Source organism: Bufo bufo, chromosome 3, assembly GCF_905171765.1.
Source record: "Bufo bufo chromosome 3, aBufBuf1.1, whole genome shotgun sequence".
NCBI classification, from domain to species: domain Eukaryota; kingdom Metazoa; phylum Chordata; class Amphibia; order Anura; family Bufonidae; genus Bufo; species Bufo bufo.
The window spans coordinates 551,045,416-551,068,843 of record NC_053391.1 but is presented as its reverse complement, the minus strand read 5'-3'; the positions used below and the strand labels follow the sequence as shown (position 1 = coordinate 551,068,843).

The 23,428-nt window shown below is 41.4% G+C and overlaps 2 protein-coding genes across 5 annotated transcripts in view; one reads left to right on the top strand and one right to left on the bottom strand.

Annotated features, from left to right (window-relative positions):
• The window catches only part of RUBCNL (rubicon like autophagy enhancer), a 73,726-nt gene extending 63,789 nt beyond the window's left edge, over nucleotides 1-9,937 (top strand). For all 3 annotated transcript variants that reach the window (XM_040425449.1, XM_040425448.1, XM_040425447.1), the window contains exons 14-16: nucleotides 5,065-5,218; nucleotides 7,097-7,187; nucleotides 9,131-9,937. In XM_040425449.1, coding sequence (XP_040281383.1) covers nucleotides 5,065-5,218; nucleotides 7,097-7,187; nucleotides 9,131-9,270 — 385 coding nt within the window. In that variant the 3' untranslated portion in view covers nucleotides 9,271-9,937. The remainder of the gene's footprint in view (nucleotides 1-5,064; nucleotides 5,219-7,096; nucleotides 7,188-9,130) is intronic.
• Nucleotides 9,938-14,327: 4,390 nt separating this feature from the next.
• The window catches only part of LRRC63 (leucine rich repeat containing 63), a 42,393-nt gene continuing 33,292 nt past the window's right edge, over nucleotides 14,328-23,428 (bottom strand). For both annotated transcript variants that reach the window (XM_040422013.1, XM_040422014.1), the window contains exons 10-11: nucleotides 15,924-16,163; nucleotides 14,328-14,945 (exon numbers count right to left, since the gene is read on the bottom strand). In XM_040422013.1, the coding sequence (XP_040277947.1) occupies nucleotides 14,762-14,945; nucleotides 15,924-16,163 (424 nt within the window). In that variant the 3' untranslated portion in view covers nucleotides 14,328-14,761. The remainder of the gene's footprint in view (nucleotides 14,946-15,923; nucleotides 16,164-23,428) is intronic.

The following is a 23,428-nucleotide window of genomic DNA, read 5'->3' as shown; positions in this document are numbered from 1 at the left end:
CTGGTATGTGACAGGTCCTCTCTAAAGTCGATTTAGTTATTTCTATTGATTTGAACTAAAGATGTTTAGGGAGTGTTCCTCAGTATGTGCAGTAATACTACACTCACACAACAGTGAAAAACGGACGTGTGATGGGCGTTTTTTTTTAGTCACCATCACAGTTAGTTTTAAGACCAATAGTAGTCTGTTGGGTTATTCCAACAGCCATTTTTTTTTTTTTTGACGGCCATTGAATAACGGGGATATTGTGTTAGTTTTCACAGACTGACAGCACCCACATCAGTTTTAGAACATCCATTTCTCAGAAAGGCATCAGTGGAAAAAGCGGCTGTCAAAAACTCACCCCTTTGCTATTTTTAACGGCTGTTTTTTTCATTGTCGTGTGAATGTAGCCTAAAATGGTTACAACTGTTTGTAAAACCCCTCATCTTCCAGTCTTTACATGCAAATATTGGGAGGAGAAGAGAGGAGCAGAAGCTAGCTACTTCCTCCCTCAGTAGGGTTACCAGTGACCTAAATCTCCCAGCTTGCCTTGTTCTTCTGAAGAAAGGGCTAGGCTACAAATGACAGACCGTGCTCTGTGTGATTGAATCAGACGTGTCTCTATACAGCAAGAAGGATGAACGAGCCCGCTCACTGTGGTTGCCCAATGAATGGGTGAAGAAAGTGGTCTAATCTAACCTAACATGGCTGACAGGAAGTAGCCATTACATACACTTCCTGTCCCTGAGGCTGTAGGAGGAAAAATCTGCAGCTCAGAATGCAAAGAGATGGCAATTAGTTAAAGGGGTTTTCTGGTCCTTTTATATTGATAGCCCTTAGGATAGGCCATCAATATCTGATCAGGGGACGACACTCAGAACCCCTGCTGTTCTGCAGTAGCTCTGGAACTACAAACTCATTGTGTGAAGTGTATGGAGGTGGTTACTGCGGCACTGCTTCTAGTCACTTCAGTGAGAGCTGCTCCATCCACTACACACAGAAGGCACCAGAGATACTGAAGAATAGCTGATTGGTGTTGGACCTCCACTGATCGTATATTGATGGTCCATCCTCCGGATAGTAGGCAATCAATATAAAAGGTCCAGAAAACCACTTCAATGCAGTCAATTGTTCACTTTAGGCTGTCCTCCTTCAGTACAGCTTGTCGAGTGTCACAGAGAAGGACTCTGATTTCAGTAGCCTCTATGCTTCAGGGTGTCTGTAGGGGAAATTTTAGCCCCTTCCCTTCGTGATCAGCTCATCGTCAGGGAACCTGTAGTGCGCAAAGAGGTTGTTAAAACTGGACAGTTCATTTAATAGTTGTGTGTTGTGAGTGAATTTATACAAACCTGGATACCCCTGTAAGAAGAACTTATGGAAAGTGGTACTGTTTACACATTGTAGGCTATTAGGTTGGATTAGGTTTATTTCTGAATTTTGGGTGTATTTTTCATGCCTTGCAGTGAAAGGATTGTTCCTTTTTTTGGTTTTGATTCCCTTTTCTAATAAATCTTAGATTTAAATTACAACTAGTATTTAAAGGGACACTGTCACCTGGATTTCACTTAGTGAGCTATTAAGGGGAAGCACGGTGGCTCAGTGGTTAGCACTGGTGCCTTGCAGCGCTGGGGTCCTAGGTTCGAATCCGACCAAGGACAACATCTGCATGGAGTTTGTATTTTCTCAATCTGTCTTGTATTTTATTATTTAGCAGCAGGGGAGTGGTTGTTTGACTATAATGGGGGCGGGGGCGCAGTTCCAGCGACGGCCTCTCGCCATGCGCTGCCGCCGGAACTCCGCCCTGCCCCATTATAGGCTATTGTGAAACTAGCTTAACAAAGCTAGAACCAGCCCTGTACCTCACATGGATCCAGAGATCTCCACATTCACTGCTCTGCTAGATTTATATTAAGCTAAAAGCTCAATGGGAGTGTATTTTCTGCTGCAGCTCAAGGGGTGTGTCTCATCTCTCCCTATTACAGCTCAGGAGGCAGTTAAAGTGATCATGTGCGGCCATCTCAGTGAGCAGGACAAAGAAATAAGAAGAAAAAAAAAAACAGGTGGCGCTATACAGATAGATTTAATTGAATAACTCAGTTGCTATGCAAAATTTTTAATTGCATGCAATTACAAAAGTATTCAGATCCAGGTGCTGGTTTGAAAACTGTAGAATATTTATTTTTCCTGGGACAACCCCTTTAAATCTTTGCTCGCTTTGGCCTTAGGAATCAAGGGGAAGGGGGGCTTACCTACTGATTGACATCTACATCTGTATGCAAAGTTATACAGGGAAGGCTGTCAGACACTGAACCCAGAATAAGTAGATGTTACAATGAATGCACTACAAGTTATACTGAGTATTTTTCCTCAAAACTCTAGGGGGGGGGGGGGGATTTATCTTGAGGGGAATATTTGAAGTCAATTTTGTATCAGTCTGCTTTGGCGCCATATTTATCAAATGTTGCAGGTTTGTTAAATTTTCCACATCTTTGAACCCAACACTTTTCTATGCCACCCTCCTATTGGAGTAAGTCTGTGTTTTTTGGGAATTTTTTTTATTTTTATTTTTTAAAGTCAGTGATAAATCTGGAGCAAAACTCATTAACATAGCTAGAGAGGTGTAAAAATCCAAATAGTCGCAAAAATTTAACATAAATAACTCAAGAGAGTTGCAAAGCCCTGTTTTGCAACGTCTTTAAGCCAGAATTCTGTTGTGCAGGGCTTGTTAAAGTCCCCCTATGTCAGTCTGCTCCTCTCCCCTTGCTCTATAACCTCTGGCACTCTAGCTGTGGTGAAACTACGACTCCCAGCATGCTACGTTCATTTCTCTGGGAGTTCTGAGAACGGCCAAGGAGGTGTGCATGCTGGGAGTTGTAGATTCACCACAGCTGGAGTGCCGAAAGTTGCTGATCCCTGCTCTATAGCAACGTTTCTCTTCAATATATGCTTTGTCTGACTCATATAGAAAGCAGAACACTGTATGAATAATTGTATTCCTCACTTTATTAACCCCTTAGTGACGAATAACATACTATGTCCGTCATAATGTGGCATTAGTTACAGCATCATGACGTGCACAAAGCTTGCGGTGGCACCGGTATCTTAACGGGTGTCACGGACAGCAGAGCTGTCCAGGCACCCGTCAGGGGACCAGTCACAGCGGTCCCTGTTTCCCAATCGCTGTGATTGGTCACTCAGATCTGAGTGACCAATCGCAGCGCGTCCTGCTTGCCAGCAGGGAAAAATTACACAAAGCGCAGCTCCGATCTCCTCATTGTGACAGTTACACTTTACTTTATTATAAATATATTTTCCTTTCATTAGGTATAATGGCTCATTTTGTCTATGGCGCAATCATCAGGGGAAATAAAATGGCCACCGTACTATTGTGCACACAAAACCTGTCCTAGTTACACAGCAGGACAAGTTCCTTTATAACACTGAGCTAAAGAGCTGCCTCAGCCTCCTCTCTGTTATGCTTGTCAGGGATTATGATCCTTAATACAGATGATCAGATCTTCAGCTGACTCTTTGTAGAAATGGAGTTCATGAGAACACAGCTGAACCCCTTTACACTTGGTGTTACCATAGGCCCATGTGTAATCTGAACAAACACTTGTTATGGGCCACATCATTTTAGTTACCTGAAATGTAAGTGTTGGTCTACTAATGACCAAGATCCATGTCTGGATATGACTAGTTATGTCAGGTGAAGGATGAGCGCATATTTGAGTAAACCTGCCCTTCAGCCCCAGGTAATTTTCTGTTTTTGCATTTTCGTTTTATTACTCCTGGCCTTTCTGGAGCGATAACTTTATCTTTCAGTTCACATTGCTGTATGAGGGTTTGTTTTTTGCAGGACAAGATGTACTTTCTAATGACACTGTGTTATTGCGTACGATGTAGTGGGAAGCTGGAAAAAAAATAATAATGTGGTGGAATTGAGAAAAAAAAAACAATATTCTGCTACATTTTTATGGGTTTTGTTTTTACGGTGTTCCCTATGCAGTACCCCTCATTCTCCGGATCAGTACAATTACATCAATCCCACATTTATTTCAGGAAAAAGACGCATATTAAAATATCCAGGAAAGCATGGCATAATATTTGCATCACATAAACAACAGATAGTATCTAATAAATAAAAAAAGATTTCTAGTCTCAAATGTAATCCTCTGTGCATGCGAGTATCTAATTTAGTAATCCAATGACATTTCCTTTCTCTAACCTTTGCCCCCCACGTGAAGGTCTATGGACTTGTTCACACCCTTGTTCTCTCAGACTGGATAAGTCCCCTACAGAACGGAGTCAGCACATCCATGTATTACATGGATGGTCATTCATTTAAATAGTCACCAATGTAATGCTATGTTTCCCCTACTGCCAATGCAGGTAAAATCTATAGCTGCAGAGAATGGGGGGGGGGGACGGTGAGAGAAAATCGCTCATTTTAAAGAGGGGTTATGTTCATGACTATACACGATCTGCTTCAGTTGTGGGGATGGCGCTGGGGAAGCTCTCGCTGCTCCGGCGATCTTCTCAACAACACTTTATTTGAATTTTGCGGTCTTTGTGGTAGACTGCATAATGCGTTAGTAATTGCGAGATCTCACATTTTAGCTCATTTTATATAGTTATTACATTGCGTGAAATTTCACTTTTCTACAAATGAAGAAAACTGTTTCACACGGTGACGTAGCGCCACTAGGCATGCTGGGAACTTCCTGGTTACATGCCTGGCGGCGAGTCTGGTAATAACATGGGGCATGTGCTGGAGTTTGTGTAATTATTATTTTATTTCATTTTTTTAATAACTTATATTTATTCATATTATTGAGGTTGCTGCTCAAGTTTAATATAATAAAAATGACTATCAATTTTGATGACAGGGTCTCTTTAATCAACTGTGTACACTAATGTCTGAGGAACTAAACCTAACGCTGGAAGGGCGGCCAAAGAATATTACAGTAAAAGCTGCCTTGTCTCATGGATACTCTGGGACAGTTTTGGCCCATAAATTATACATTTAGTCAAGTCTACTTTGCCAGTACTCTGAAGAAGTATTTCTTTTCTTTACAACAGTGTTGTGAAGGCCTTTGAAGAGGTCCCCTCTCACCTCACACAGACGCTGCATCTCTTCACATTGGGCGATTTGTCAAAAGTCAAGCAGAAGTCCCTTTTACCAGGTCTCCGGGAGCTCCTGGCTCTGGCTGTAGCCCATGTGGAAGAATGTGAGGTATGTGGATTGTTCAGCTTCTCTCATATTCAAGATTCAGCATTCAGTGCTAACAGAAGCCAAGGACTGAAGAGGATGAAAACGAGCCACACAATATGAGGTTTTCCTTGTATGTGGATATTAATAGTGGGTCAGAGGTTGTACTATATTTTTTCAGCATAAAAAAACCCCTCCTCTTAGCATTTTTGAGGAGTATTTTTAGCCAAGGACGAATACAAAAAAGTGTTGGGTGGGTGCTTTTTTTTTTTTTTTGTTCTGTTAGTGAAGCCATATGACGTGTTTTTTTTTTTTTTTTTTGACAAATTGTTTTTTAGTGATACCATTTTGGGTGCACGTATGGGTAATGGGGGGAATGCAATTCTGCCGTTGTTTTTTGCACATTGATTATAACTAGCGGGTGATTTTTACTCTATGGGTCATTACAATTACTGTAATACCAAATACATAAAGTGTAGTTTTCTGTTTTTTACAAAAAAAATATTTTTTTTTTGTATTGCTGCATTCCAACATCTATAACCTGTTCATTTCTCCAATGATGTAGCCAAATATGGCTTGTTTTTGTCTGATAAGATGTCATTTTCATTGGTACAATTTTGTGGTACATGGGAATTATTGATTAACATTTAATTTTTCTATTTTTTTTGAGGGGGGGGTGAGTAGGGAAAAAACTATTCTCTTGTTTTGTTTTTTACGGGAGGTTTAAATAACATGTTATTGTTATACAGTTTGCAGGGAACATGGGAATATTGTGTGTGGGTTTTTTTTATACCACTTTTGAGAAACTTTATGGGATTTTTTTTTATTTTTATATATTTTTTAAATGTATTAACCTTTTAATTATAGGTTGTTGTTTTTTTACTATGAAACATCATCGCATTTATAATTTGTTGGTAAACCCAGTATACTAGCTCATTATAGCCTATCACTGTGACAGTGACATTTGGCTTTTAAGATAAGCCTGTGGTACAGTCTATGCATGCGGCCATTCGTCCGTTCCACGGACCCGCAAAAAAAATAGGATAAGACATTTCTGCAGGAGAAGAAAAAAACATGGCAGCAAGCACTCAGCCAGGATCTGTGTTTTGCGGATCTGCAATTTGTGGACCGCAAAAACAGATATGGTCATGTGCAGGAGCCCTCATAGGTATACAGTCATGGCAGGCCTACAGGCCCTTCTTTCTGTCAAGCTGTTTAGATACTGCAGTCGCTGTTGACAGTGGCATCTCTTGGGTTAAGGGTTACAGCCTGACTTCAGTCATTGCTGGGCATATGCAAAAACAAAACACAGTTGGGCCTAGTTCACACTTCAGTGATTTCCATCAGTGACTGTGAGCCAAAACCAGGAGTGGAGGCTACACAGAGATAAGGTATAAGGGAAGGATTTGCACCAGTTCTGTTTTTTGACCCACATCTGGTTTTGGCTAACTGATGGAAATCGCTGATCAAATCATAGCATATCCTGTAAAGCATATCCTGTAAATTGCCATTGCTGATCATGCAAAACAAGTGATCTGGAGTGCTGTATCAGCGCAGCATGTGTGGGTTCTCTTCAGTCACTGCTACCCGTTCCAAGAGTAAGCTTAGGGTGGCAGGGACTGAACAGACTTCTCTGTGCTATAAATCTAATAAATAATTGGTATTCCAGTACATCTTCTTCATTTTCAACATATGCCAATCTATTGTACTGACTTTTCCCGTTTAGATGCATGGAGCCTTCTATACCAGTGACAGATTGTGCCCCCTGTTGGTACTTGTAACAAATGATACAATAGATAACCTTGACTACCTTGTTCAAAAAAATCTAATATTGAATATAATTTTTTAACAGATTAATTTTAATAATAAAACAAATGTGGTTATTATTATTATTTTTTACAGTTGTGCAAAGCCAAAGGTTTTATTTGTGAATTTTGCCAAAATTCCAGTGTGATCTTTCCTTTCCAGACTGAAACCTGCAGAAGATGTGAAGGTATGTGTAGTGAATCAATGCCTTAGTATAATGTGCTGTTACCGGTTTATTTGGGAGCAGTGTTAAATGTTTGTGAAACACTCGGACTGCTCTATAATGAAGGGCCACATGCTGGGAGTTGTAGTTTTGCAATAACTGTGGAATTATATAGTTTTTCCTTTTGCAAGAGTTTGTGAATACATCTGGGTTGTGTATTGTCCCAGCTGTTACAGAAACCTTTTATTGGGGATATTTATTTACGTTTTTTCTTGTGTCAAGAAGTGACAAGTTATCACACGTGCCATAATGTACAACTTTAAGAGCTTCTCAACACTTTTCTAAAGTAGCACTAAGAGAGAGAGGTGCTTGACAGGGCGCATAGCCTCTGAAGCTTGCCAGAAACTGGTGTAAGTTATAGCTCAAGTCTGCGCCAACCCCTAGCTGGCACAGACTCGAACTATAACTTACACCACATTTGAGGTTTTGGCGCACAGAGCATTGTGTCAGTCAATACATGATGTCTACATATTACTCCTAAGCAAGTTGTTCTGCAGCCGCAGTAGTTAATACATGTGACCCCTTATTGTAGCTTATTATTATATTACAATATTAGAGGTTACCCCCTGACTTCTGACCTTTTATCGTAAAAGAGCTCGTCATTATCATTTACAGTGGGGCACTGTTCCCCCAACCAATGGCATATTGTGGCTTGCCTGCTGTTGTCATAGCAATACTAGAATACTACAGTATATCCAATCATACTCTACTCATTAATCACATCATTGACCCAAATAGTATTCCGCCTATAAAATAACCAGCATGTGAATTGATCCATCACACTTCGATTGACTTTTTACAAGAATGTAGGGATGTCCCGATACAATTTTTTTTAAGACAGAGTACCAATACTTTTATTTAAGTACTTACAAATACCAATTACTGATACCAATTATAACAGCGGCGCAGTTGCTAATAACAAGGAAAAAAAATAAAGCTCGAATTTGGTTGCTATGGACAACTGTTTTCCTTTTCCTTTGTACAAGGGTTAATAAATTAATGGGCATATATATGCCCATTTATATTCACTGTTTGAACATGAAATGTAGAGAAAGTAACTGAATTTCTCCTCCATTTCATGCACCATACCCACCTGGCCAGCTGTAATCCTTCCCATGGGGATGCACCAGATACTGGGAGGAAGTGGCTTTAAAGGGAACCTGTCACCTGGAAAACACATATTAAACCAACCACAATACCTTAAAGTATCCCCCAGTGTGTTGCTAATCATGATTTTTTTTCCTCATTCCGTCTCCTCATATTTGTTAAAATGTGGAGACAGATTTGGCACCTTCTCCAAGTCAGGCTTGAAGTCAAGGGGGCAGCGGCCTCCTTGCTTCAAGGCACGATAAGCCTGCCCCTTACCCCTCCTCTCTACATTGTGATGGACATATTGCAGTGATGCCGGGACCGCGCTCACTCGCGCATGCGCCGTACGCTGCCTGTTACAGCGCGATCCCAGCTCCCTCACTCACCGCCTTCATTTTGCAGACTGCGCATGCGCTGTTCAGTTCCATCACACTCGCGCCCAGCCGTCGCTTCTCGTCTTTAGCGTGAGCGTAATCACTGGCTTGCGTTCTCCAGCTCCTGAAGCCAGTGATTTACGCTCGTGCTAAAGACGAGAAGCGACGGCCGGGCGCGAGCGCAATGAAGCTGAACGGCGCATGCGCAGTCTGCAAAATGAAGGTGGTGAGTGAGGGAGCCGGAATCGCGGCAAGATGTCATCTGTGACCCGCCGCTGCACGGCCATCAGGTATCGGCGACATTTGCACGAGTACAAGTAATCGTGCAAATGTCCGGTACCGATACCGATACTGGTATCGGGACATCCCTATAAGAATGCGTTTATGCTGCTTTTTGTTTGACACTTCAGGTTGTATATAATGTTGTTTCCTCTGCCCTTCTAGCTTGTAAAGCGTGCTATCACAAGGACTGCTTTAAGACCAATGACTGTCCCAAATGCTTAAGGATCATGGCAAGGGAAGCCCTAAAAAGTGACCTTGCGTTATCATCAAGTGGCAAAGTGGACTCGAGCTCAACAACCTGAGTGCAATAATGAGCAACTTGTATATTGTGTATATTTTAGTTTTGCAGTGTAAAACAATCTATTTATGACAGTGCGAGCTTGGTTTGTCTTGTACTCTTTTATTGAATGTAAACATTAGAAGTAGCATTTTATTAAACACTTTGTTTTTTTAGGTTTATTGAACTTCTGTTAAGGATGTCAGTAGATTTTGTGCCTTAATATGACCTGACGTCACAACAGGCTGCAGGGCGCAGAGGCTGTCGTCAATAGGCTGGACCCTCGCTGCAAGCAAACACTGCTGTACTTGCAAAGAGGATCAGTGCTGAAAGGGTTTTGCACAGTGTTTGATCAGTGATTTTCAGCAGTTATTGTGAGCCAAAAGCAGGTGCAGATCTACACAGAACAGGTGCAAATCTTTCCATTATACCTTATCTCTGAGTAGCTTCCAATCCTGGTTTTGGAAATCATTGACCAAACACTGGCTGTGAAAGCGGCCTAAAGGGCTTTTCTGGGATCAGTATATTGATGGTTCATCAATATCAGATCATGAGGATCCAAATTTTACACCCCCCGCCATTCATCTGTTTGAAGGGGCAATGGTGCTCGTGAGAGTGCTGCAGACTCATCAGTGTTATCCTCAGCCTGTCTACCTGCTTACCATACATGAAGCAGCAGTGGTGCAAGGTACTGCTGCCACCAATTATGGCCGTGCAGGAAGACGAAGTGAGGTGACTGCAGCACTCACATGAGCACCACTGCCCTTTTGGGGGAGGGTTGGTGCCAAGATTGTTGTTGATCCTAATGGTCAATGATCCTAACGATAGGCCATCAATATGCTGGTCCCAGAAAATCCCTTTAAATACTGACATTAGAAATATGGAGTGATGTGCAATCAACTGATTTTAACCTTTTTCTTAAGGGCTCATGCACACGGCCGTTCCGTGCTTTGGGACACCGCAATTTGTGCTCCCCAATAATAGGGCAACATCCGTGCGGATTCCGCAGACTGGTCCGGACCCATTCAACTTGAATGGGTCAGTGATCTGTCCGCACCGCAAAATAGTGCATGCACTACTTCTTTGCTGTGCGGAGGCATGGAGAGAAACCCCATGGTAGCACTCCGTAGTGCTTCCATGGGGATCTGTGCCTCTAAGACCTTCCTGGATTGTGGACCCATTCAAGTGAATGGGTCCGCATCTGTGATGCAGAGTGCACATGGCTGGCGCCCGTATATTGCGGACCCACTGTTTGCAGTCTGCAATATGGGCACGGCCGTGTGCATGATCCCTTAGTGTTAGGGCTCATGCACAAAACTGTAGACTGTTTTGTGGTCCACAAACTGTGGATCTGCAAAACACGGATACCGGCTGTGTGCGCTCCACATTTTGCAGAACGAAACGTCCAGCCTATAATAGAACTCTCCTATCCTTGTCCATAATACGGACAAGAATAGGACATGTTCTATTTTATTGCGGGCCGTGAAACGGACATTTAGATGTGGACAGCATAGCTTTTGCGGCCCAATAGAAGTGAATGGGACCGCATCCAACCCACAATAAATGCGGATTGGAGTCGGACTAAAACAACGGTCGTGTGCATGAGGCCTTAAAGTTTTGTTTTTATTATAATGACAAGATTTGTATTTTTTATTTTTTAAGACTTGAATTTTACTGTAATAAACATAAACCTTCAACAGGAATGTTCATACAGCTGTTTACATAAGCTTCAGGTATTGAAAGTCATGTTTGTAATTAATTGTGATACTAAATGATATTCTTATTAAAAAATATATACAATACTTTGTTAAATGCTTAATTTCTAAGATCCTCCATACAATTTACTACTTTTTTTTTTTTTCTGAGCATTTTATGATTTTATATCTTTAGGGTTTGTAGGTTTATCTGGTCATTGGATAGAGGCTAGAAGTAGTATCTTAGTTCACCATAAGAGGGAGCCAAATTGCCATTATACTTTTGCATTTATTTCTCAGTATCTGCATCCACGAGGAGCACAACAATAGTATTAGGAGAGTCACATAAAAATAATTATATACTTGTATATCTGGGGCTTCTGTAGGCATAAGGCTACTTTCACATCTGCGTTTAGGTGCGGATCCGTTTGGTATATGCACAGATGGATCCGCACCTATAATGCAAACACTTGTATCCGCTCAGAACGGATCCGTTTGCATTACCATGATAATGCAAACGGATCCATTTTGACTTGCATTGAAAGTCAATGGGAGGCGGATCCGTTTTCAATTGCACCATATTGTGTCAGTAAAAACGGATCCGTCCCCATTGACTTACATTGTAAGTCAGGACGGATCCGTTTGGCTCAGTTTCATCAGACTGAAACAAAAACGCTTTGGTTTTGATGTTCGCCTCCAGAGCAGAATGGAGGCTGAACGGAGGCAAACTGATGCATTCTGAACGGATCCTTATCCATTCAGAATGCATTGGGGCTGAACTGATCCGTTTTGGGACGCTTGTGAGAGCCCTGAAACGGATCTCGCAAACGGAACCAGAAATGGCAGTGTGAAAGTAGCCTAATTCAAGTTTTCCAGAATAAATAGTATTATGTCCGACAGTCCTCTAGTAGCCACCAAACACAAGTGTTCTATAGAGCCTTTGCCATTACCCCAGGCAAGCTCCTGTATGTATTAGATGGTGTTTCCTAAATTCTGGCAGAGAAGAGGGAAAGGAGACACATCCAGTAGTGAAGTAACACTAGAACTCGGGGCCCTTGGCACACAGGGATTATTGTTTCTTTATATACATTATTTTAAGAAATATAGGAACATTGAAAAAAATATATAAACTCTCCTAAAATTCTAATAAAAAGTTTAACAACGTGATTTAAACATCAGGTCATTTTCTGATGACACATTCCCTTTTAAATGAGCAATTATTTGGGGGAAGGGGGGGTGTTTGATTACCAGTTTTTCAGCATCTCGACAGGGTGTGACTAGCTATGATATATAGCAGGGATCAGCAACCGCCGACACTCCAGCTGTTCAGAAACTACAACTCCCAGAATGCTTCAGCCATTTCTATGGCAGATAGAAGAACAGCCAAGCATGTTTTCATGCTGGGAATTGTAGCTTCACAGCAGCTGGAGTGCCAAAGGTTGCTGACCAATGATATATAGAATAAATCTGTAGAATCTCTTTTTCACATTGGCTGATAAGTCTCATCTTTGCATGAGGAGATGAATGTGTCAATGGTGTGTTTCCGATCTGGATATGCTATAAATTGTGAATGAGAGAGAGTACAGACAGGATCTTTGATTTTGTAAGCTCTCATATATCTGTGAGTAGAGATGATTAAAGTTGTAAGGTAGACAGTATTTGTGGCAAAAGGAAGGTATCAGCTGGGCTCCAAAGTAAGTCTACGTTCACATGGGCAAAATCTGCCGTGCAAAACGGGTAATACACATTCAAAATGCTGTCAACATTTTCCCATTGACTGCAATGTAAAATTACACAATCCTGTTGCACCGCTTTTACACATGCAGTGCTGTACGTCCAACAGGGGGCAGACCACGCAACTGCTGGGGGGGGGGGGGGGTGGATGGAAGGCCATGCCCCCTAATTGCACTACTACAGCAATTGCTGCTGTAGTGCCGCCAGCTATACTCCCGTCTTGAGTCCCTATCTTCCCCTGTGGTTAGGGCCCCCCTCCCCCTTACATACTGTGTGCATGTTTCTGAAGTTTTCACTAACTTTTCACAGTTTTGCATAAATCAATAGATTAAGGGACCACAAGAAACTTTGTAATATGTTTATCAGTGATGTCTAGTTCTCATGTTATCAGAGTTGAGCGGGGTTTAAGTGAATTACGTAATGGATTCCATTCTCTCGGAACCCATCACGTAATTCAATGCCGTCATACTACAAGTGTATGGCAAGCAGAATGGAACCCTCGGGGCTGGCCATGCACTTGTGAGAACAGAATTCATTATGTAATTCACTTAAACCCCGAACTCGAACCTGACAAAAGGCAGGTTCGCCAACTCTAGTTATCAGCGGTTCACGATACTGCTTGTCCCCATAGAAATTCATTCTTCCTGTGCAGATCGTTGTTTAGACAGCGTGATCTGCTGCATAAGAACAATGATTTTTGTTGTTGGCAGAACGACAGTCAACCGGTGAAAGAGTTTTTGGAAACCAGTGTTTAGAGAGATGCTTATCCCCCCGATAATCTTCCTGATCATTGGTTAGTCAGGTTTATTGGTTCTGAGGGAACCAAATTTTTGTGCCCTCAGCTTCGTGGTCGTCCATTATTGGGAGACAGGTGAGCACACCTAATTTACATCATATTTTTTCCTGGATCACCATTACATGAAAAAGTTAATTTATGCTTATTCAGTTCTGCCTCTTTAGTCTGAGACTTTTTTATTTTTATTTTTTTATTACATTTTGGCAAACAATAAGTGGATGGATCACAGACCTGATAAATATTCAGCCATACAAATGTGCACAAAGGCAAAAAAAACCTAGTAATTGTTAATGATACTTTTTCCTGAAAAAAGCAAGCGTTAAGCCTCATTCACACGTCAGTGTTTTTGGCCAGTGATTTCCATCAGTGATTTTGAGCCAAAATCAGGTGTGGCTCTCAACATAGAACAGTTGCAGATCTTTCTGTGGAGGCTCCAATCACTGATGGAAAACACTGACGTGTGAATGAGGCTTTAGACTGGTTGGCCACCATTTTTCTGTATGCTGCTTCCATCTGGAACATGACCAAACCTGTTCATCAGTAGTCTCCATTAAATAACACAGTGCATGGGATTAGAAACTGGTGCATGCCCAATGCTGTGCGCAGTGTTATTCAATGGAGGAACCTGGTGGATGGATCTGGTCACGTGCTCCTCCCCTAGTGGCCATGTTCTGGACGGGAATTGCATACAGCCAGTGAAGAGACTACTAAACAAACGGGACTTCACGTATCTGGACATCTGAGCAGCTTCCCTTATGATGTTATATGTGTAAGTCACTTATAGTGCTGTTTACAGCACAATCCCTTTAAATATTTTTTGCTGCAATATTGTTTGTGTAGAAGCATAACTGATTAAGTGAATGTTGGATCATGGTTTAATGGAGCAAAAAAAATTAATTTGGGAATAATGTGTTTCAAATTTACTTATGTAGAATTTTAATTTCCAGTGACCAACTCTATGTAAAGTCAGTCATGTCATTTTTATTAGATATTATGATACAGTTGAGTTGAACATGTTTAGGATCACTTTAATGAATCATTTCTGCCTTTATTGTCTTGTCTATAGAGACTGTATTCAGATGGCACTTATGGCTGCCTGTATTCTGCTATCTCCATGCACATACGACATGTATTCTGCTGATGTCAGGATCCCAGCTGCGTACATTTCATTTCCCGACTGCTAGAACTGTAGTAGATAAGTGAAGTAAGCAGATCACTGATTTGTATTGCTTTATAAAATGACACCATAATTATCGTTGTGCATCTGTAATTTCGGCTACAAAGAGTGTGCGCTAACTTTCATAGAGCTGATGAGTAAGTGACTCTGTTTGACTCATAAAATTTCTGTAACAAGAGGGTGAGCATGCGTGAAACATAAACGGCAGCTTGCGGATCCCAAAAATTTTCTCACAGGGTCTGATGAAACGAAGTCCTTCCCCTGATAAAACTCCCTGACAACAGTCGCAGACCGTCAAGCTGGATAGAAAAAGAAGTATCATTAAAACGTACATATCGTAAGAGCTAACATACACTAAGGTCGGCTGCACACAGGACAGTGCCCTGAAAAACGTCATCAAAGGCACAAGAGGATCCTAAAAGCTAAAAAAATCTATAGGAAATACTGCCTTTTTATATAAGGGTGCATTCACACGACCGTATAAATGGATCCGCATCCGTTCCGCAAATTTGCTGTCCGCATACGTTGTTCCGTTCCATGGCCCCGCAAAAAAAGATAGAGCGTGTCCTATTCTTGTCCGCAACCGCAGACAAGCTTAGGCATTCTCTATAGCGCTGGCCATGTGCGGTCCGCAAATTGCGGAACGCACACGGCCGGTGTCTGTGTTTTGCGAACTGCAAAACACGGTCGTGTGAATGCACCCCTAAATGAAGGCTGCGGCTACATCACAAAATTGGTTACTCAGAAAACTGCAACACTGCATCACACTCATTGTTTTCCTATGGGTTAGGCTTTCTGTGATGGTCACAAGGTCATCCACAACTTGTGTAGCCTTGCCTAAATTTGGCTAAACTTATGCATTTCAACAAGACTGGCTGATCTAATGTGTATAGAGTGCCGTGGATTAACCTTATATCTACCAACTGTCCCCTGGTGGCAGATGTTGTACACGGCCTGTTTTATGTCTCCCGTCATTTGTGGTTCCACTTCTTGTTTTGGTTAAAATACATACATTAAATACTGCACTGTATGAACCTGCCTCTAGCTGCTCATAGACCTTCTCTGGGGATTTAATATTTTACTTGGTGATTTTATTTTCTCTCTGTTCACGGTCTGTATTGTAACTTTCTGTTTCTATTTTACAGTACTATCTGGTTATATGTGGAAATTACATTCATTGGTGTCTCATAATTGACCTATGTACAGTGGCCCTACCCATAAAGTATTGTTAATGCAATTTGTACCCTAATTTGGAATTGTATTCAGAGTGGACTTACTTCTGTAGTATGTGTTTCGCTTCATTAGGAATAGCTGCAGAATAGGGAAACGTGTTCTTTTTGACAAAGGACATGGCTGCTAAGTCCAGCAGACGTTGTGGCTGAATGTGGGTGGTTTCTCTCCAGAACAGAGGGTGCATCCGATTATTCCCCACACGAAGGTGTTTTAACTTCAGCTTCAGTGCTCCACAGGGTAAGGCCGGCAAGCTATTTCCTTCCACATTCAAGAACTCCAGTGCCCTAGAACCACACAGATTGTTTCATTTGCACGTTCCACTATTTTAAATGAACCTCTACTTTTGTGGTGCTGCACAACCTTAGCGTGGGGCTCTCTGACATACATTGTACCCTATAGATGCATAAAACGCTTGAGCCTCATTTCTGTAAATTCCTGGCAAACACCTTTTAATAGTCCCAGCTAAATAGACAGACAGACATCTGGATCCGTTGCATTAACACAATGGCATAGTCCAGAACTATCTGAAAAAACAATGGTCCAGATTTACTAATCCTATACACGGCGTGTATCACAGGGGCTCCGGCTGGATGGTAATTTTGGTGCAAGGTTATACACTTTTCTTTCAGTCTATACCAACTGGCTTACTTTGAGACAGATTTCTTACGCCTAAATTGTAGCACAGTTTTAGCGCAAAATGGTGTATCTTAGATCCACCCCTTTTCACTAATCTTAGTCCCCTTTTCAAGCATGTCGGAAAAGTGTAGAAACCAAGGTGGGCCACTTTTTAAGACAGTTCTTTGGTGCCGATACAGTAGTAAATCTGAGCCAATATAAATATATACAGTATATTGAAGTTATAGTCCACTCACTCAAGGAAGACCACTGTCCAGGGATTAGTCCCCTTTTAGATGAGCGATAGAAAATTCATACATGTTCTGGACGGTGAACACGAACATGTTTTTAAATGTACCATTTTTCCAATAGACCAATGAGTCTTGCTGGAACAAAAGAACAAATACAGAACATGCGGCGATTTTCTTGGCGCAGACTGATTGACCATGTAGAAAATTGAAGATACCCATTCAGTTGAATAGGTCACTGTTAAGCTGAGTGCTGAAACTTGCTAAATCCCAGCATCCGCAAACAAACATTGCCTGTGTAAAAAGCAGCCTTAACCCCTTAAGGACCCAGACAATTTTTCACCTTAACGGACCAGGCCACTTTTAGCAAATCTGACGTGTGGTAATAACTTTAAAACGCTTTTACTTATCCAGACCATTCTGAGGCTACTTTCACACTAGCGTTCGGGGCTCCGCTTGTGAGCAACGTTTGAAGGGGCTCACAAGCGGCCCCGAACGCATCCGTACTGCCCTAATGCATTCTGAGTGGACGCGGATCCGCTCAGAATGCATCAGTCTGGCAGCGTTCAGCCGCTCTGGCAGCTCCGCTCAGCAGGCGGACACCCGAACGCTGCTTGCAGCGTTCGGGTGTCCGCCTGGCCGTGCGGAGGCAAGCGGATCCGTCCAGACTTACGATGTAAGTCCATGGGGGCGGATCCGTTTGAAGATGACACAATATGGCTCAATTTTCAAACGGATCCGTCCCCCATTGACTTTCAATGTAAAGTCTGGACGGATCCGTCTCAAGCTACTTTTACACTTAGAAATTTTTCTACAATATAATGCAGACTGATCCGTTTTGAACGGATCCCAAGTCTGCATTATATGAGCGGATCCGTCTGAGCAGACACCAGACGGACCCGCTCTGAACGGTAGTGTGAAAGTAGCCTGAGATTGTTTTTTCGTCACATATTGTACTTCATGACAGTGGTAAAATTGAGTAAAAAAATTTCATATTTATTAGCAAATTTCCAAATTTCAATTTCTCTACTTTTATAATAGTAAAAACTCCAAAAATAGTTATTACTTTACATCCCCATATGTCTACTTCATGGTTTGGATCTTTTGTGAATGCCTTTTTAGTTTTTTGGGGACTTTAGAAGGCTTAGAAGTTTAGAAGCAAATGTTCAAATTTTTCAGAAAATTTCCAAAACCCACTTCTTAAGGACCAGTTCAGGTCTGAAGTCACTTTGTGAGACTTACTTAATAGAAACCACCCAAAAACGACCCCATTTTAGAAACCACACCCCTCAAGGTTTTCAAAACTGATTTTACAAACTGTGTTAACCCTTTAGGTGTTCCACAGGAATGAATGGAATTTTTTTTGGCAGATTTGTCATTTAAATCAATTTTTTTTCCACTAATAAAGCAAGGGTTAACAGCCAAACAAAACTCAATATTTATTGCCTCATTCTGTAGTTTACAGAAACACCCGATATGTGGTCGTAAACTGCTGTACGGGCACACGGCAGGGCGCAGAAGGAAAGGAATGCCATATGGTTTTTGGAAGACAGATTTCACTGGGATAATTATAAGCTGCCATGTCACATTTTGAAGACCCCCTGGATTGGCACCCCTAGAGTAGAAACTCCAAAAAAGTGACCCATTTTGGAAAACTACGGGATAAGGTGGCAGTTTTGTAGGTACTAGTTTAGGGTACATAGGATTTTTTGTTGCTCTATATTACACATTTGTGAGGCAGGTAACAAAAAATAGCTGTTTTGGCACAGTTTTTTATTTTATTTACAATGTTTCATCTGACAGGTTAGATCATGTGGTATTTTTATAGAGCAGGTTGTTACGGACACGACCAATACCAAATATGACTATTGGTTGTTTATTTCAGTTTTTACATAAAGCATTTTTGAACCAAAAAATGTTTTTTTTAGTGTCTCCATATTCTGAAAGCCATAGTTTTTAGTTTTTTTTTTTTGGGTGACTGTCTTGTGTAGGGGCTAATGTTTTTCGGTATGAGATGACTGGTACTATTTTAGGGTGCATATGACTTTTTGATCGCTTGGTATTACACTTTTTCTGCTGTAAGGTGACAAAAAATGGCTTTTTACACCTTGTTTTTATTTTTTATTTTTACACGGTGTTCACCTGAGGGGTTAGTTCATGTGATATTTTTATACAGCAGGTTCTTACAGATGCGGCGATACCTAATATGTATACTTTTTCCATTTATTTACATTTTACACAATAACAGCATTTTTGAAACAAAAAAAAATCATGTTTTAGTGTCTCCATATTCTGAGTGCCATTGTTTTTTATATTTTGGGCGATTGTCTTAGTTAGGATCTCAATTTTTGCGGGATGAGATGACTGTTTGCCACTATTTTGGGGTGCATATGACTTTTTGAATGCTTGCTATTCCACTTTTTGTGATGTAAGGTGACAAAAAATGGCTTTGACACTGTTTTTATTTTATTTTTTTACTGTGTTCACCTGAGGGGTTAGATCATGTGATATTTGTATAGAGCAGGTCGTTACGGATGTGGCAATACCGAATATGTCTACTTTCTTTAAGTTTTACATAATATCATTTTTGAAACAAAAAAGCAGCACGGGGACCCAATGGGGATATACAAGCTGCTACAAACCCCCTGTATGCCGCGGTCAGCATGACCGCAGCATACAGGGGGTTAATCTGCCGGCATCGCTGTTTTCACCGATGCTGGCAGATACAGCAGGGGCCCGGCTGTCAGTATCAGCCAGCCCCTGCTGCTGATCGTGGCAGCGGGTGTGGGGCAGCGCGTTAACCCTAGGACGAGAATGCTCGTCCTAGTGCCTGAAGTACTGGTCAGTTAGGACAAGCATTCTCGTCCAAGGTTCTTAATGTGTTAAAGGAAACCTGTCATCACTTTCTGAGCCTATTTATCCACTTACTTTTCTATAAATACTTTTTAATACATTCATAATATTAAAATCAATTCTGAACAAACTATCAGTTCAGAGAAAAACCTAAAATAAATGTTCCCCGCTCACGTATATGTAAATGCTCCTTAGATGAGTCCTGTCTCCTCCATGCTTCAGTGATGAGTCCCAGCGTTTCTCTGACTCTTGGAGTGCAGCCATGCCCACAAAACTAATAAGGACACATCCTCTACGATTTCTCATCTCCACCCACCCCTTCTCTTCCAAGTCTCGCCAGCTGCGCTGTATACATTATATGATCGGTAGTAGTGTTCAGCGTGAATATTCTAATCACTAATTTTTATCGCGAATATCGGCACTTCGAGAATTCGTGAAGATATAGAATATAGTGCTATATCTTCGTAATCGTGAATATTCTAGATTTATTTTTTATTTTTTTATCAGTGAGTGAGGTGACTGGTTCTGCACATGTTTGGGATTTGGGATGTGAGTTCGGGAGGAGGGATGGCTCTTTAGATTCTGTGCACTCTTCTAAACGGTGAGGTGGGGTTAGGAATAGGAAGTGATGAGGTTAGCATTAATTTACATAACTTGAAAAAAGCAAAAGTGGACTGTAAAAAAGTACTTGGAGGTGTTTAAAAAAAAAAAAAAAAAAATTTAAAATAGAATGATTGGAGTGGGTAAGAACTATCTCAGGATGCTGATGATTCTTATGGCTAAAAACCGATGACCGGTTCCCTTCAATATTGCAGCAAACTTTCAGACGCTAAAAATGTGCATTGCAGACGAGACATTGTCTTCTTGGGAAAGTATAGAGTTAGCACATCAAGTGGTTTCCACCCTGATGTAATCTGCTCCATCTCCTGTATGTTAATTTATTAATAAAAATAACCAAATGGTTGGTGTCCTAACTTCTATTTTTTTAGAATCACATAGAAAAGTCTTCTTTGAGATGGCAGAATGTTTTTTTTTTTTTTTTGTGAATTTATTTTCTGCTGCTTCTCACATACAGTATATCCAAAAATAATCAGGTACGATGTGTGTTGATCACGGACCACTTACAATACCAGCAATCTACATTCAGCTTCCAAACACTTTTTCCACATGCCTGATAATGTACGGTATTTCAGTAATGCTTAAGTCGTTTTTGAACCACACGTACTACAATATCTATCCAATTTTATTATACTGCAACACATATTGTCATAACAGGATTTTCCAAAAACTGGCATGTTTTTTACTCCCTTCCCGAAGCCCAACTTTTAATTTTTTTCGTTCACATAGCCATATGGTTCACAAAGCCAGAGGGTTTGTTTGTTCTGGGACAAGCTGTACTTTGTAATGGCGCCATTTAATATTGCAAAGTTTTCTGGGTTTTGATTTTACAGCAGTCCCTACACCTTCATTCTCTGGGTCAGAGAGTCTACAGAAATGCAAAAACAGCTAATCTAATGTTTAGATTTTTTTTTTTTACACTGTTCATGGTATGGGAAAAATACATTCATATTTTAATACTACAGGTGTTTTGGAATATGGCGACACGTATGATTTTTATTTTATTTGTTTATTTTTAATATGGGGAAATGGGGCTGATTTCACTTTTTAAATTAGAAAATTATTATTATTATTATATATATATTTTTTTTAAAGAACTTAGATTTCACCTCCTGATTTTAGTCACATCTATGGCTCCCCCGAGGCACTTCCTGAGCTTTAGTGGAGGCGATGCTCTTGCTTTGCAGTGAGTGATTGTGTAGGCAAGCAGTGCTGGATCCTACCCTCTTGCCTGTAAGTGTGGGACCTCTCGAGGCTGCTAGTGTATTAGAATCACTCAGCAACCTCAGTGGAGTGGAACCTTGTACAGATTGTGACAACCAATAGTAAGTTACTTTTCTCTCTTCCAGCAGCTACCATAGATGTATATAACCGCTTCAAGGCTGTGGAACAAGCTCTGAGAGGTGGCTGGGAACTAATTGGTGCGCACTCCAGTAATTTCTGGCCAGCAGAAAAGACTGCTTTTTCTTCGTTTGTTCGCAAGCTGCATTGCTAGCGGTGGCTGTAACGCCTAGAGATGAGCAGTCTATAAAAGAAAGAAAATGGAAGATAGATGGGACCAGAGCCATTGCTGCCATTGAAAGTACATTAATACGTTACTTGTATAAACATTACACACAATAAATATAACTTGATGAGGTAAGACAACCTCTTCAAGTCCCCCTAGGGGACTTGAACATGTGATTCTTGGATCAATTCTCCCATCCACTGCAATGAATTACCATTGGAGACTATGGGAGATTCCCTATGTTCCTATAGAGCCCTTCCACTGGCAGGCTCCGTCGGAAGAAAGCTGTGGCATGCCTCAGAGAAGGTCTGAGGCCGCCACAGCAACCAAACGGCTCCATCGATCTCAGTTCAGGAGAGCCATTCGGCCCCGGGGGCACAGAGCTCCCGTGGTTTCACTGCTCAGTTGCCATGGTCACAATTGACCATGGTATCTGTGGAGTTAATTGTCAGTAGTGGGCATTATCGCTGACTATGGACATTGCCTTTGGGTGTCTCTTGTGTAAACCAGGCTGAGCGGGTGCCATATTTAAAGACCGGACTTCCACCATACATATATGGTGGAGGCCTGGAAGGGGTTAAAGGGGGTGTGCAGTGAAGTCATGTTTATTAATTGCATGACTTAGTTGCAGCTTAGCTGTGCTTGGTAAGGAGGCCGCATAGCATCATATATTGTTGTACAGTGCTTGGTATTGCAGCCCTGGCCCAGCTGTAACCAAGGCTACTTTCACACTGGCGTTTTGGCTTTCAGTTTGTGAGATCCGTTCAGGGCTCTCACAAGCGGTCCAAAACGGATCAGATTTGCCCTAATGCAGGGATGGCCAACCTGCGGCTCTCCAGCTGTTATAGAACTACAACTCCCAGTATGCCCAGTCTGCCTACAGCTATCAGTCTACTGCCAGCGCATGGTGGGAGTTGTAGTTTTACAACAGCTGGAGAGCCGCAGGTTGGCCATCCCTGCCCTAATGCATTCTGAATGGAAAAGGATCCGCTCAGAATGCATCAGTTTGCCTCAGTTCCGTCTCCATTCCTCTTCGGAGGCGGACAGCAAAACGCTGCTTTGCCAGCGAAACTGAGCCAAACGGATCCATCCTGACACCACAATTGTAAGTCAATGGGGACAGATATCCGTTTCTATGAAACAATCTGGCACAGTAGAAAACGGATCCGTCCTATATTGACTTTCAATGTGTTTCAAGACTGATCCGTCTTGGCTATGTTAAAGATAATACAAACCTGATCCGTTACTGAACTAATCCGGTCTGTGCAGATCCATGACGGCCGCCGCACCAAAACAACTAACTGTGAAAGTAGTCTTATGTCATGCGATTAATGAATGTGACGTGACTACAGGAAAAACTGAACTGCAGTTTTCCAATGACCTAATTCAGTAAGCTCAAATTTCCATGGTTATAGACACCTCCAGGTATATCAACTCTATTACACACTTATGTCACATCAGCATTCAGTCAAATCTTGCCTACCAAACCTTCTCCTATGTCACTTACAACCATATTAAAAAGAATAGTGTCCACCAGTTGTCACTAGTCCCTGTTCAGAATGCACATCAACCACACTCTGATATCCTTTAGCCAACTGCAAATCCACTATTTTCCAGTATGGTCATTTTAGACCTATCTGTACTGCTTATCATATCTGATTTTTCAAGCTATTCTTGAGAACCAAAACGATGAAGTCTACTATTGCCT